The sequence below is a fragment of the Gorilla gorilla genome, chromosome 9 (assembly GCF_029281585.2).
Source record: "Gorilla gorilla gorilla isolate KB3781 chromosome 9, NHGRI_mGorGor1-v2.1_pri, whole genome shotgun sequence".
Classification (NCBI taxonomy): Eukaryota; Metazoa; Chordata; class Mammalia; order Primates; family Hominidae; genus Gorilla; species Gorilla gorilla.
In genome coordinates, this window is record NC_073233.2 from 80,885,412 (window position 1) to 80,902,178 (window position 16,767).

The following is a 16,767-nucleotide window of genomic DNA, read 5'->3' on the forward strand; positions in this document are numbered from 1 at the left end:
TCTCCTGCCTCAGCCTCCCGCGCAGCTGGGACTACAGGCGCCCGCCACCTCGCCCAGCTAATTTTTTGTATTTTTAGTAGAGACGGGGTTTCACCGTGTTAGCCAGGATGGTCTCGATCTCCTGACCTCGTGATCCGCCCGCCTGGGCCTCCCAAAGTGCTGGGATTACAGGCGTGAGCCACCGCGCCCGGCCAGAGGTTGGAGTTTAGGGATGCCAAAAGAACAGGAACTTGAGAGGTAAGGGTCTAGAAAGAGGGGTACTGCAGAAAAGCAAGTCCAGAAATCTGTATGCAATTTCCCCTTGGGTTAACAGATGACTTCTAAAAAGCAGGTGTTGGGTAAAATGCCAAGAAATCCAGTAGAGAACTGTAGCCGAGAGGCCAAAGAGTGAGCAGAGATCAGAGCATCAGAGCAGCTACATGACGTTGAGAAGACAAAGGTTAGAGTTCAAGTCTTGTCAAATTAGAAGGGTCTTGGTAAGCACCCTATATTTTCAGTTAAAACTCTAGGAGTAAGTGAAACGGAATAGCCCTAAAAAGCCTAAAACCAGAGATCCTAACAGAATCAAGGTGATCTAATAGCATTCTATCCACCTGCCAGAAGAAAGCTTAACCCTCTTTGGAAATAACATCTTCCCAGAGCCTCTACAGTTTTTAAACACAATGTCCAATATTGTGAGTCATAATCAAACAGAAGACCCAAATAACCAAAAATCAAGAAAAACCACAGGCAGTTAAAAGAGACCTACAGTAATTCAGATAGTGAAATTATATAATAGAGATCAGTAGTAACATGTTTAAGAGGATAAAGGAAAAACATGGAGAACTGTACCAGAAACATGGAATGCAGTATTTAAAAGTCAAATAAAAATCCTGGAACTGAAAAGTACACTAAGATTCCAAAATATGAGGGTTTTTTTGTTTTGTTTTTGAGAAAGGGTCTGCCTCTGTCATCCAGGCTGGAGTGCAGTGGCACGATCTCGACTTCCTGCAATCTCTACCTCCTGGGCTCAAGTGATCCTCCTGCCTCAACCTCCCAAGTAGCTGGGACTGCAGGCATGAACCACCACACCTGGCTAATTTTTACATTTTTTGTAGAGACGGGATTTCACCATGTTGGCCAGGCTGATCTTGGACTGAAATGATCTTTCCACCTCGGCCTCCCAAAGTGCTGAAATTACAGGTGTGAACCACCACTCCCGTCCCCAAAAGATGAGTTTTTAAAGCAGATTCAAAATAGTAGAACAGTCTATTAATAAACTTGTTAAATATTCAGATTGAAGTACACAGAGAAAAAAGGGTGGAAAACAAAATGCTGAAAAAGTAGAAAAGACATGAACAGAGTCAAAAGGTCTAACAGCCAAAAAGTCATAAATGGGAGTTAAATGGAATTATCTTGCTAGAAGATTTTTATATTGTTCATGAGGTAGTAAAATACTAATTCAAGGTAGATTGTAGTAAGTTAATTTGGACCAGGCGAGGTGGCTCATGCCTGTAATCCCCGCACTTTTGGAGGCTGAGGCAGGCAGATCACTTGAGGTCAGGAGTTCAGGACCAGCCTGGCCAACATGGTGAAACCCTGTCTCTACTAAAAATACAATAAAATTAGCCAGGCGTGGTGGCACACGCCTGTAATCCCAGCCACTCAGGAGACTGGGGTGGGAGGATCGCCTGAGCCCAAGAGGCAGAGGCTGCTGTGAGCGAGATCATGCCACTGCACTCCAGCCTGGGTGACAGAGGGAGACTCTGTCTCAAAAAAAAAGTTAATTTGGAACAAGAATTGGGGAATAGTAAGATTAATGATTCAAGGTAATGTAATAAGTTAGGGAGGCATATTATAATCTCTAAGGTAATTACTAAAAGAATATAGGATTTAAAAAGAAGCTAATAGTGGAGGAAAAAATTGATAATAAAAAATATTAGATTGCTTAATATCACCAACCATCAGTGAAATACAGATCAAAGCCACAATAAAATATTAATTACTTCACACCTGTTAGGAGGCTATTATTTTTTAAAAGGATAACAGATGTTGGCAAGGCTGTAGAGAAACTGGAGCCCTTGTGCACTGTTGGTGGGAATGCCAAATGATGCAGCTGCTATGCAAAACAACTCTGGTCATTTGGGAAAATGAAAAATCTGGGATTGCTACCTTTAAGATTTATAAATCTGGCACATTGGGGGTCACCATGTGGAGAGAGTTGTTAGTGAGTGAAGCCATTCAGAAAAGCAGAGCTAATGGATGGAAAGAAAGTCTGAATTCTAATACCATCATTTGAACCCCTAGATCCACCCATGCTTGAAGTCCTGCAATTTTCAGTTATACAAGCAGATACATTCCCTTCTTGGCTTAAAGCAGTTTGAAGGAGGTTTCTGTTATTTGCTATCTCAGAGTCCTGACAGGTATACCCAATATGTACTGAATATTTAACAATTGCTTAGATGTAACATAGATCATCAGCAATAATATAAAACAAGTTAATTCACAGACATGAGCATTTGTTGAATCTTACCAAAGATTCTTTTTTTTTTTTTTTTTTTTTTTTTTTTGAGATAGAGTTTCACTCTGTCACCCAGGCTGGAGGGCAGTGGCACGATCTCAGCTCACTGCAATCTCCACCTCCCGGGTTCAAGCAATTCTCCTGTCTCAGCCTCCCGAGTAGCTGGAACTACAGGTGCACGCCACCACACCCGGCTAATTTTTGTATTTTTAGTAGAGATGGGGTTTCACCATATTGGTCAGGCTGGTCTTGAATTCCTGACCTCAGGTGATCCACCCGGCTTGGCCATCCAAAGTGCTGGGATTACAGGTGTGAGCCACCACACCCGGCCTTATCAAACATTCTTTGCCCAGGAATGTCAGTTCAATTCAAGTCTGAGATTACTTCATCAATGGAAGAGAAAAGCACCAGAGGTAGTTAAACTCTCTAAATATTCTGATATTGAGTAAGGTGGCAGTAATTCAATTAGATCTGATGAATGCACTGGAAATCTGAAATGCAGTATTTCCTCCTGGTTGGGAAGTTATACTAGTATTAATTCTCTGACCCTACCTTACACCCTCTTTCTGCACAATCAGACACACACACACACACATACACACACACACACTTTCTTCCAACTCAAAATCACTGACCAGTGATCACATAGGTTACTCACTATGTTTGTTTTGAAAGAGATATTTTTTGGCAAAGATAAAACACAGGCATTCTTATACAAATATGTTTAACTGACTAATATTAGGTGAGTGCTCTAAAGAAATTAACATTTTACAAAAAGACACATATACATCTAACATATTGACTTCATGCTACTAGAATCATCTTTGGCAAACGGAAAATTGGGGGGTTTTTGGTGGGAAAGGTGTTTGTAAAAATGTTCTGAAAATCCAAATGACAATTAGAATCAAAACACTGGATGGCTTCTAAAATATTATTTCCCTAAATAATTACTTTAATATTTTCTTTCTTTTACTTTAATATTTTCTAAAGTATTAATACTTCCACAAGAAAATTTTAATTACTTATTAGGTATAATGATAATCTCAATTTTTGTAACTCTATTTCCAAAAGAACGCAATTCAATCACCTATTTTCAACAGCCAACTTTTCTAAAAAGTCACATTAAGCAATGCCATTTCCCTATGAATTTTTTATTTCTGTGTAATAAAATACATCCATTTGAAAACATTTACTCATGTGTAACCCATATAATTAAAGTTTAGAGTCCATCAGGTTTTTTAAAGTAAGTTTTTTGTTTAGTCAAAATGTGTCAATTTCCTTTAAATTATTATACAAAATGGGTCAAGTTGAAAGTAAGACAAATTAATGTAAACTTTTTTCAAGAACTAGTGGGATTAATAACCTTGTAACTATTCTAATATACATTAAACTATACCGATATTGTGCAACTAAGTAGATCTATGTACTTGAATTATGCCGAAAAGTGGTATTTCTAAAAAGTATTTACTGAGCTTTTTGAACGTCCATGGATTTGAATTACATTCATTTTTAGCAGTTAATAAAACATAGTACTTAATGAGAACATGTTGAAATCAGAAAATCCTAGTAAAATGTCAACCAGAAACATATGGGACCATATAGTTTTAAATAAAATTTAGCATAATCTTGCAGATTATAAATGTAGCACTGAGATATTAAAATGCATATAAGAACAGAAATAAAAACAATACCCTTTTTAGTTGCTGTTCTTTTAAGCTTCTCACTGTCCTTGCAGGCTCAGAAATGAAGTTTTTATAGTTTTCACATATATTCATCCGAGACTGGGCTACCTGCATTGTTCCCTCGAGAAAAGATTTCCAAACGGGATACATGCTCCTAAATTCAAAGAGGGATAGAAAAGCATTAGGCAGGGAACAGGAAGAAAAAGTTGGCTAATCTTTTGCTCACAGGGCAGCACTGACAGAATAAATGAATGTCTTCTTTAATGTATTTATAATGGCTTATAGGCAATATGTCAGCACACATAACAAGCAACATGGCATATACTCTATTCTTCTTATAGCTCAGCAATAGGGAGTTCTGATTCATTAGTTATTCTTAATAATGGAGTAAAGTGCTACAAGAATTACAAAGCTAACACTATAAAAATTAGTGAATATTTCCGACTCTCCAAGTCTTTTGCTGTCACAGGGCCATAATTATGAATATCAAGTTTTATTACTTCATTAAGTTATTTTCCTAATTTTAGTAATAAGGTAACTGAGGCCCAGAGAGATTTTAGAGTATCACTTTAGGTCGTATAAGAAGAAGGTGGCACTACTGAGATACAAGACGAAGATTGGGTACCTGTATATATAGTACATTGTCTTTCAACGACATCATTTTATTCTTATATAAACTGACGCGGCTGGAAAAATATATCATGAACAACTGTTGATGTGCTTGCAAAGTCTATTTTGTCTGACAAAAGAAATCTATAATAGTGTTGCTCTACATCTGTCTCCCTGTTACAACAATGCTTAGCATCACACTGTGCTTTGGATTCATTCCAAGCAAGTGCCATCACCTTTGCTTGATAAATGTGCTCAGCAATCTCAGTCAAGTCAAAGAATTATTAATCCTTTGCTTTTTCTAGCCAACTTCCTCTTCAACCTTCTTTCCTACTTGCTAAATGCCTTAGCCAATTCTAGCATGCTCCTACACTATTTATAAACACAATCGATAATTTATAACAATGGTAGTGCTTTATTTTTTAAAATGAGTCCTTAAAGTGAAATTCTGATAGATTATAATATTCATCTCCTGAGATTTCCCTTTTGTGGGAAATCCATATCGATTTTCAACCGCAGCAACATGTGGGACTAAATGCTATACAGAATGCTCACTGTGGTCAACAGATGACAGTGTAGAAGCAAGAAAAAGAAAAATTGCCTGGGTCCCTATCTTAGTTAGAAGTAAAGGAAAAAACTTGATAAACTATGGTTTTCAACCATGGAGTCTTACAAATTAGTTCATGTAATATACCAGATGAATCAGTTTAGATGGAAATAGTCATTATTTAGGCAGAGGTGTATCACTATTCCTTTGGAAAGATTCAATGTGTTGCACCAGCAAAAACTGTCAGCATAAAAGCACTGATGAAGTTAAGAGCAGCAAAATGAACGCCCTCCATGGCCTCACTGCATGACAACCAATGGAACTTGCAATGTAAACTCACCACAGGCTCTCCCTCCTAAGCAGTCCCAACAATTGATTTTCTTGAAGAATGTACTGAGAGAAAAATTCAGTACTATGATTTGTAACTATTAATTTATACTTAAAATACATTTTAAAATAATAAAAAAAATGAAAAAGAACCATTATGAATTGTGATAGGAAGAAAGAGAGGAAGGGAGATACCCTTCATCCATGTTCTTCTCTCAGTGTAACACCCTCTTCTCTTTATCCCTTCTCCTAGTTAATAGCTGTTTGCCCTTCCAGTCTCAGTTTAAATGTAACTTCCTTTGGGAAGTCTTTCACCATCACCACCAAGCCAACCCCCAAACTCAATCAAGTTATTATTTGTTAGTTGTTCTTGGTTCCAGCACTTTTCTTTTAATTATAAATATTTTAATGTAATTGTTTATTAACATCTGTCCCTCTCACTATAGTGAAAGCTCCATGAAGGCAGGGGTGTATGTCTTGCTATTGCAAGGACCTAGCAAATAAAGAATGGTTACAATAATATGTGTTGAAGGAGTAAATAAATGAATGGATGAATGTATTAACTATGAAGACTGTACAATAAAAAGACAAATCCTTTCATTAAAAAGATAGTTTAAAAAGAGACCTTTAGAGTTTAGCAGATTTATAGCAGGGAAACATATCCTGAACACTGATATACCATGAAAACCACAGAATTCAGTCACCAGTCAGAAGACCTAAGTTCAAGTTCTAGTTTTAACAAAATAATCATAAGTAGCACACTTCACTATACTTTCATTTCCTCAACTGGCAAATGGAGAAATAACAAAAATACCTGCACCACTTACCTCACAGGGCTATTTTAAAAATTAAATGCAAATGATATGAAAATTCATGATACACAGATTCTTTTAAATGAATACATAGTAACAGCAGCAGAATTGTAATAGAAATAGAAGCACTTCTTGTTAACATAATAGTGGTACTCCCAATGGTAGTGGTGTTTTTCATTCCAATTAAGGAAAAATAATCATAGGTCATAGAGTGATTTTTAAAAAAATTTTATTTCACCAGGTTTCATATGAAGCAATTGTGAAGGATAAGAAAAGTATCAGCCAGCGTTGTGGATCAAGCCTGTAATCCCAGCACTCTGGGAGGCCAAGGTGGGCAGACTGCCTGAGGTCAGGAGTTCGTGACCAGCCTGGCCAACACGGTGAAATCCCGTCTCTACTGAAAATACAAAAATTAGCCAGGTGTTGTGGCTGGCACCTGTAACCCCACCAGCTACTCAGGAGACTGAGGCAGGAGACTCGCTTGAACTGGAAGGTGGAGGTTGCAGTGAGCCGAGATAGTGCCACTGCACTCCGGCCTGGGCAACAGAGTAAGACTCCATCTCCAAAAAAAAAAAAAAAAAAGTATCAAGCATATACGGTACTTTGCCATTCTACATATCACATGGTAAGTACTACGTTATGTATTTTACATTTATCATATCATTTAATCCTCATCGTAATTCTGTAAGATAGGTATTATTCCCATTTTACAGAGGAGAAAATTGAGGCTCAGAAAGGTTGTGAAATTTTTCTAAGGCTACTCACCAGGAAATAGCACCTCCATGGTCATAACCTAGATTCTGCCATTACTAATAACTACTGCTTTGCTCCCATCCCAAGTTCAATCTTCTGATTTCTGACTAACACCTCCTGATTCTACTCAAACCCTTTAGAATTCTGACTCTAACAGTTACTCAATCCTATAAGAACCCACAATCCATTTGGTCCTACCCCCTTTCCATTGTCTCTTGCCCCTCTCATAATCTCCCTTTTCAGTTCATTACCCAGCTTAGGTTTCATGGTCTATCCTTATAATCACTCCCTTATGTATGCGCTTACTACCCTTGCCTCTTTCTCTTTCCACCTTTATAACCTACAAGCTCCTACCTTGGTTAAATCTAAAACTGTTTACATCATATCAAAGTATATGGCAGAATGTGGCTGGAGAAAAAGATAATTACGTTGCCTGGTCGCATTTTAAATTGATGTCAAATAAATGCTAGTAACCCCTTAGTGCTACCCAGCAAGGGTACTACATTTCCTTAATCCATTCTTCACCCACCATTCTACACAATTATTTCCCAACTTCTCTCTTCTCAAACCTCTAATACGACCACACTTTCAGCCAACAGTGGCACTATCAGAAGGCAATGTCCACGTGTTCCCACCACATCTGCCAAACTCCTTGTCTCTGCACCCATACATTGTGCCAATCCTCCTATTACTTGCACGAACTACCTGTGCTCTGAAGGCCAACTCCTCACATTTACACTATGTTACACAACCTCTCACTCAAGAATATCAATTCAAAAATCTACAATGTCAGTTTTTCCCTCTCTACTGGAGCATTCTTGTGAGCAAACATGCTATAATATCTCCATTTGAAATATCTCCATCAAACCTCCATTTCTCACCAGCTGCCACCCTAATGTCTGCTCTCTTTTATAGAAAAACTCCTTGAAAGAATTGTCTAAAATTACTGTTTCTACTTTCTCTCATCTGGGTCTCTCAATTCTATCCAAATCAGACTTTAGTGTCTACCACTCTTCTGAAATTGCTTGCCAAAGTCATCAAAGATCTTCCTATGGCTAGTCCAAATAGTTCAAGTCTTGATTCTATTACTCGACCTATCAGCAACACTGACCTAGTTTATCCTTCTTGAAATGTTTTCTTCACTTGGCTTCCAGGACATCACTCTCCCTTGGTCTACTCCCACCTCACCAGCCATTCTTTAGTCTCCTTTGCCGGTTCCGCTTCATCTCACTGTCCCATAAATACTGGAGTGCCCTCAAGTCAGACCCCAGGCTTCTTCTCTTCTCTAACTACATTCACTCTGTTGAAAATTGTTTTTAAATTTTTATTTTATTTTTATTATTTCTTTTTTGAGATAAGGTCTTGCTCTGCCACTCAGGTGGTAGTGCAGTGGCACAGTCATAGCTGACTGTAGCCTCAAACGCCTGGGCTCAAGCAATCCTCCTACCTCAGCCTCCAAAGTGCTAGAATTTCAGGTGTGAGCCACTGCACCAGGCCTACATTCACTCTTTAGATGATCTCATTCTACAGATGGTTTTAAAGCCATCCGGTCTCATGGCTTTAAAGGGTATCAATATCCTGACTATTCCTAAATTTTTTTTTTTTTTTTTTAAAGAAGCAGGGTCTTGTTCTGTTGCTCAGGCTGGAGTGCATGGCATGATCACAGCTTACTACAGCCTTGAACCCCTGGACTCAAGTGGTCCTCCCGCCTCAGCCTCCCAAGTAACTGGGCCTACAGGCATGAGCCACTGCATGTGGCTTTTTCTTTTTTTTAAATAGAAATGGTATCTCACTTTGTTGCTTAATCTGCATCTTGAACTCCTGGCTTTGAGCCATCCTCCTGCCTTAGCCTCCTAAAGTTCTGGGATTACATACATGAACCACTACTCTCAGCCCAATTCCTGAATTTTTAATTCCTGCCCAGACACCTTCCCTAAACCCTAACTGCCTGTTCAACATATCCAACTTGGATATCCAACCTTTACACCTAACATGTACAAAACTAAATTCTTGATTTCCCTAAAATCTGTTCTGGCAATCTATCTATTCCATCTCACTGACAGCAACTCAAACCTTCTAGTAGTTGGCTCAAACCCAAAGCCCTGGAATCATCATTGATTCCTCATTTGTCTATCATATCTGCTCCATCAAGAAATCCTGTTTGCTAGACTTAAAAAATACCATGGAATTTAATTACTGCCAGTCTCCTCCACTGTGACTACCCCGCTTTGAGCCACCCTCACCTTATGCCTAGATTACTGCAACAGTCTCCTAACTGCCCTCTCTGCTTCTGCCTTGTCCCCCAACACCTGTGCTCTGCACATTACAGCAATTGCTGTGCAATCACTTCTTGGCCCTCTGTATTCTCCCTACTATGCTTACTGCTCTTACGGCCAATTGGCATATATGTTTAATTATTCACTTGTTTACTGTTTGTCTTCCCTCATTAGAATGTAGGCTCCATGCAGCAGAAGCTCTGTTTCATTCACTGTTGTATGTTCGGCGCAGGGTATGGCATAGCAGGCACTCAATACATATTTACTGGAGGAGGAGAGGAAGGAATGATGGAGCCTAGATTTGAAACCAAATGTGTCTGGCTCCCAAACCTCTGTCTTTTGCTGACACAAGATTGTTCTTAGTCTCAGTAACAATGCTGAACATTAAAAAGGGCCTCCTCATTCTGATATAGTTTATACCAAGACTTATGTATCCTAAGTCCTTTGTACACATCATCTACTATTTTTGTCTCCTATCTTCTGTACCATTATTTACTTATCATTTTTGTTAAAAGGACTAACCTTTTAAACTAAAATATATGTATCTTACGATTTTATATCACTATTCTAACTGAAAAATACTTGCCATAATAATTAGGTTATAACTAGTAAAATACAAAACCATTCATCCATATACCACCTAAGTTCAAGCTGTGAACGATTTCTTTTATGAATATCATATAAGATATCTAGGAAAACCTAGAAAACTTTACCAGAAGAAATTTCTCGTTAAGAAATAAATCAAGGCTGGGCACAGTGGCTCACGCATGTAATCCCAGCATTTTGGGAGGCTGAGGCAGAAGGATTGCTTGAGGCCAGGAGTTTGAGATCAGCCTGGGCAATATAACAAAACCTCATCTCTACAAAAAAAATTTTAAAATTAGCCAAGCATGGTGGTAGTGGTGGCTATGCAGGAGGTGATGTGGAAGGATCACTTGGATCCAAGAGTTTGAGGCTACAGTGAGCCACTTCACTCCAGCTTGGGTGCAAAAGTGAGACCCTGTTTTGGAAGAAAGGAAAGAAGAAAGAAAAAAGGGGGGAAAAAAGGAAAGGAAAAGAAAAGAAAGAAATCAAGAAATTCTTAACTGTTAAATTCTTAACAAGATCTTAAGTGTGGAAGAGGTCACACAAAGCTACAAATGTGGTAAAACGGCACAGAACTCAATATGCACACACATACACACAAATGAATGTGTATAAAACTAATGAATTCTGAATTAAGTTGGATGACTGTATCAGTATCAATTTCTTGGTTGTGATATTGTACTACAGTTATGCAAGATATTACCACTGGGAGAACTGGGTGGGGAATGTAAGAGCACTCTTTGTATTTATTATTTCTGACGACTATGTGTAGCTACAATTATCTCAAAGTAAAAAGTGTTTAAGATATAACAAACAAAACCATAGGTCTTCCCTAGGCTTAGAAATACACCTTTCTACTGGCATCACATCTCAAGACAACTCAGGACAATGTGATTAAGGGCTGGCTGCAGTGCCTCACGCCTGTAGCACTTTGAGAGGCTGAGGCAGGCAGATCACTTGAGGCCAGGAGTTTGCGACCAGCCTGGCCAACATAGTAAAACCCCATCTCTACTAAAAATACAAAAATTAGCAGGGCATGGTGGTGCACACCTGTAATCCCAGCTACTCAGGAGGCTGAGGCACAAGAATTGCTTGAACCCAGGAGGCAGACGTTGCAGTGGGCCAAGACTGTACCACTGCACTCCAGCCTGGGCGACAGATCAAGACTGTCTCAAAACAAAGAAAAGAAAATGTGATTAAGTTCATAACCTAAGAATAATTTATATAGTAACTAGTAACAAGAAGAATGGTGCTTTAATAAATGTTCATACATGGTTGTTATTGGTAGTAGAAAGGGAGAACATCCTAAGCCTGGGTAACAGAAATAAAGACAGGGAAAAAGACTGCTTTCAGTCCAGTGGAGGTGTTGATAAGAACTGAAACACAACTGCAACTGAGGTGCCCAAAGGTTGGAAAACCAAGGATGAAAGCAGAAATGGCCAGAGGTAAGTAGAGAGATAATTTGGTGCCAGGTTTCTTCATGGTTTTGAATATCATGAAAATAAATTTAAATTTATCCCATCGGCAAGGAAAAACAATAGAAGATTTTCAAGCAGGGGAGTGACAGTAGGCCTGTTTTACAAAGATATAAAGATATAGTTTGTGTCATTATAGCAGATGGAATTGTGAAAGAAATCACATGCAAACAAGCAGCTACTTAACATTTCAGATATGAAGAGATCTACAAAGAAGGTAAAATTAGAGGCAGCCTTTTGTTTCCCAAGTTGAAAAGTTAATAAAAATATATTATTATTACCAGTTCATAGTCAAGATTTAAAGACAAGAATATAAATAAGCTTACTTAAAAGTCATTAGAGAGCTGAGGGATTTTTGAGAAGCATTTACATAGAAAGGAATGAAAACCTGTTCTCAAATTAAAAAAAAAAAAAAGGTCCAAGAGAAAGTAGTGTTACAAAAGTCTAATGCAAATTGAGGTTGTTTAATGACATTAAATGCTGCATGTATCATCAGACAGGCAAACAATTTAAAAGACTGATTACATGCACTGTTGGTAAAAAATAAAAACAAAGGGACAATTTAAAATCATACTACAGGCTGGGTGTGGTGGCTCACACCTGTAATCCCAGCAGTTTGGGAGGCTGAGGTGGGCTGATCACTTGAGGTCAAGAGTTTGAGACCAGCCTGGCCAACATGGCAAAAACTCCATCTCTACTAAAAATACAAAAATTAGCCAGGTGTGGTGGCGTACACCTGTAATCCCAGTTGCTTGGGAGGCTGAGGCATGAGAATCACTTGAACCTGGGAGGTGGAGGTTGCAGTGAGCCAAGATCGTGCCACCACACTCCAGCCTGGGTGATGGAGTGAAAAGTGTCTCAAAAAACAAAGTCATACTAGAAAAAATTAAATATATTTATACAGTTTATGGGGAACAACTTCCAATATTAATATTTTAGGGCCAGTCTAGTAGTGATGAATTCCCTAACCTTTTGCTTGTCTGGGAAAGAATTTACTTCTCCTTCATTTATGAAGGATAATTTTGCTGAATACAGTATCCTTGGTTGGTAGTTTTTTTTTTCTTTCAGTACTTTGAATATATCATACCATTCTCTCTTGGCCTGTAAAGGTTTCTGCTGAGAAATCTGCTATTAGTCTCATAGCAGTTCCTTGACAGGTTACTGCATGCTTTTTTTCTTGCTGTTTTTTGAATTCTCTCTTTGTCTTTGATGTTAGATAGTTTGACTATAATGTACCACGGAGAATGCCTTTTTGCATTTCATCTGCCTGGGGGGTCTCAGAGCCTCCAGTATCTGGATGTCTAAATCTCTTGTTAGACTTGGGAAGTTTTTGTCTATTATTTCATCAAATAGATTTTTCTAACCCTTCCCTTCCCTCTTTGCCATCTGGGAAACCAATAATGTGTGTATTTGGTCACTTTATGTTGTCCCATATATCACAAAGGCTTTGTTAACTCTTTCTTATTTTTCTTCTTTTTGTCTGCTTGGGTTATTTCATAGGACCTGTCTTCAAGTTTTGAGATCTTCTCTTTTGCTTGATCTAGTCTATTGTTGAAGCTTTCAAATGTATTTTGTATTTCATTCAATGAATTCTTCCATTACAGAATCTCTGTTTGGTTCTTTTTTATATCTCTCTTTGGTAAATTTCTCATTCATATCCTGAATTGTTTTTCTGATTTCTCTGTACTGTTTTTCAGAATTTTCTTGTATCTCATTGAGCTTCTTTAATATCAAAATTTTGAATTCTTTTTCCAGGATTTTGTAAATTTGTTTTTTATTGGGATCTGTTACTAGAGAATTATGTTATTCCTTTGGAGTTATATTTCCTTGCTTTTTCATGTTTCCTACATTGATAACTGCACATCTGATGTGATAGTCACTTCTTCCAGTTTTTTGAATTTGCTTCTGTAGGGAATGTTTTCCTGAAGATAGATCTATGGTGTTGTTTGGTAGGGCCCTTTGGCCTTGATTCTGGGTGCTTGCAGTGGTACGGTATCTGTACGATTTCTTTGGCTATGAACAGTGTCAGTGGTGTTTGTAATTTATTCAGTGGTTTCAGGTACAGTTATTAGTGGGGCCTGTGGTAAAGTTTTGCTGAGGACTGGGGCACCAGGTAGGCCAGTCTTTGAGCCCCAGTAGAGGCAGTGGTGAGTTGGCACTAGTAGTCCAGGTGGGCCAACTCTTGGCCTTCAGGTGGCTTACTCAGATGCTGGTAGTGGCAGCAGTGAGCTGGGTGGGTGGGCAGATTCTTGGGCCTCTGGGCAGCTGGCATAAAACAGCAGTGGCAGTGATGGGATAATCTTCTGGGTCTTGAGCAGTGTATGCTGGTGTTGGTGGTGGCTGTGATGGGGTGGGCGGCTCAGTCTCCAAGCCTGCAGGTGCCATGTGCAGGTAGGTGTCAGCTGTGATTGTAGTGGCAGGGGTGGGTAGAACCAACCTCAGGCCCCCTAAAGGAGTATTCAGGTGCCAATGGTGGTAGAATGCACTGGGCAATCTCCTGGACCCTAGCCTGTGTGCTCTGGCATGGAGTAGGGATATGAAGCCAGGCTGGGGTGGCTTGCCCTCAGGCTCTCAAAAATATGTGCAGGTGCCAGCCATGGTAGGCAGGGGCAGGCTGATCCCTAGGCCACTGGCAGAATGCTCAGGTGGGAGGCAGTAGTGGCTGCACTGCTGCCCTGCCACTGGAAAAGGGAGGGCTACCTTCTGAGCTGGAAGCCTAGGCTAGCAGGTGGGGAACATGTGCACCACCTAGGCTAGCAGGTGGGGAATACTTGCCCCAGCACCACTCACTCCCCAGCAGCACTTACACTGCTAACCTAACAGTGTTAACCCACAGCTTGGCCCCAAGGGCAGCAGCTCACACTTCTCCTGTGGTTTAGCCCTAGTGATGCTGGACCCCACGACAGTGCACAGTCTGTTGGGGGCAGGACTCTAAAATAGTGGCTTGCTGCAGTTGCTTAGTTCTCAGAGCGTGTGTGGGACCCAGCATGAGCTCCCTTCCTGGTGTAGTGCCATCACACAATCTCCTGGCAGCTCCCTATCTTAGTTTCAAGGCCCAGGAAGGTTGAAGGGCTCTTCCATGGCCAGCACTACAGAAGTCTACAGTGGGAATGTGGACCAATGGGGGTCTCTCTTGGCTCCTGACTAATCCCACCTGAACAGGCTACCTTGTTTCCCTTTCCTTTTTAACTTTAGGTATTTCCTGTCACTTTTCTGTTGAATTCCAGTGTTCTCTCTTGGATGATCTAGTCAACTTGTGATTATTCACTCACTAGTTTGGTTCTTCTTAGTGGAGGAGGTACGAAGTGCCCCTAGTCAGCCACCTTGAAGACCCTCCCTCCAATATCAACATTTTAAATATATAAACCCTTTGATCCAGCATTTCTCCCTCTAAGAATTTACCCTACAGATACACTTTCAGTGTACAAAAATATACTTATGTTCATACAGAACTTATTCACTGCACTATTTGAAATACTAATAAACTAAATAACTACAAATAGGGATGTGGATAACAAAACTATAGTTCATCAATACTATGGCACTAAAGCAGGCATTAAAAAGAATGAGGGACCAGAACATACTGACATGAAGGGATTTCTAAAATAGACTCCTTAAGTGTGTGTGCGGGGAGCAAGGGTGTTACAGACTGCATGTATATAATAATTGCAGTTCTGTTAGAAACAACAAAACTATGTACGCCCATGTGTGAATCACACAGAAAAAAATGTGAAAGAAAAGACCACACACTTGTAATAGCAATTACCCTAGGGGAGCAGAAATGTGAATGGAAGATGCTTGGGAAATGAATACTCCTGTACTGTTTACCTACTTGATAAAAAACATGTATTACTTGGATAAGAATTTAAAACTACCAATGCAAATATAAATACGAAAAAGTTAAATGGAAAATTTTAAATGACTAAAACTAAAATAAGCTCCAAATAAACAAAAACATTGGCAATTGTTCTCAGCCTCAATCCTGATCTTTCTATTGTCTTTTTCACAATAGCACCACCATCCTCTCAGATGCCTAAATGAAAACACCTGGGAGTCATTGTATAATTCTTCATCTCTCTCCCCCTGCTTCATTCATTCAGTCAGTAAATATTTATCAAGTGCTTTCAATGTTGCAAGAGCTATTTTAAATATGAAGAAAACTGTTTATGTATGTAATTTGTCTCAGAACAAATTTGACAAACACAAAAAACAAAACTCTGCCAAATCATTTGCAAGTCCTCTGGCTTAAGTCTTCTAAATATCTCTGAAATCTTCCCTACAACTTGATTTCTGCTACAATTTCCTTGGTTCAAATATGAGATGATGAGGAATTAAATTCCTGCCATTCTATCCTTTCTGAAGTCTTCCTCACACCCCTCGAATCCACCTTTATACTATCATTAAAGTAAAGATGATAATGTGATTCCTCTCATGGAAACATTTCAACACCTCCATTATGTTCTGAATAAAAAAGCAAACTCTATACTGTGATATGTAAAGTCCTTTTATGATGCCTACCTATGATGTATCCTTAATCTCCACCACTCCAGTTAACCTCTAACCCACATACTTCACAGCAACCCTACTGAACTGTTACCTAACAGTCACATTTTCTCATGCTCCATGCCTTGAAGGGGTTATTTTCACTTAGAATTCCTTTTACCAAACTGTCTGCCTGGAAAACTCCTGCACATTCTTTAAGACCTGGCTCTACAAGCCCAGGTTTTCTTCTATGGCTCCAGTGCCCCTCTCCTACTACCCAATTCTGCAACTATTTATAGTGGCTATCTCCTGTATGCTTACAAAGGACAGACAACATATCTTCTAGCCTCTCTAATCCTAAGGTCTACTTTAACCGCTGACATGTAGTAGGTATTTCATATGTATCCTATGAATAAGAAAGAAAGAATGAATGTGTGTTTAAATAGCTATCTGACCTTGAGTAAGACATATAACCTGAGACCTGGTTTCCTATAGTATAAAATGAGAATTATTATATCTACCTCACAGAGCTGTTCTGATAATCATGGGAAATGAGTTCTTAGCACAGTGTCTGCCACATAGTAAATATTTTGTATATCTTGGCTTGCAATACTTTTTTAAATTAGGGTTTATAAGCTAGCCTAGGAGCATAGCTTTTTAATCCTTATTTCTTTGGTAACCTGAATCCTGAATTTTAAATAAACTTGGAATATAACTCC

At 39.1% G+C, this 16,767-nt stretch overlaps 1 protein-coding gene across 3 annotated transcripts in view; it reads right to left on the reverse strand.

Annotated features, from left to right (window-relative positions):
* The window catches only part of FCHSD2 (FCH and double SH3 domains 2), a 306,616-nt gene that overhangs the window by 159,970 nt on the left and 129,879 nt on the right, over window positions 1-16,767 (reverse strand). For all 3 annotated transcript variants that reach the window (XM_019037195.4, XM_019037196.4, XM_055356755.1), the window contains one exon: window positions 4,192-4,336. In XM_019037195.4, coding sequence (XP_018892740.1) covers window positions 4,192-4,336 — 145 coding nt within the window. The remainder of the gene's footprint in view (window positions 1-4,191; window positions 4,337-16,767) is intronic.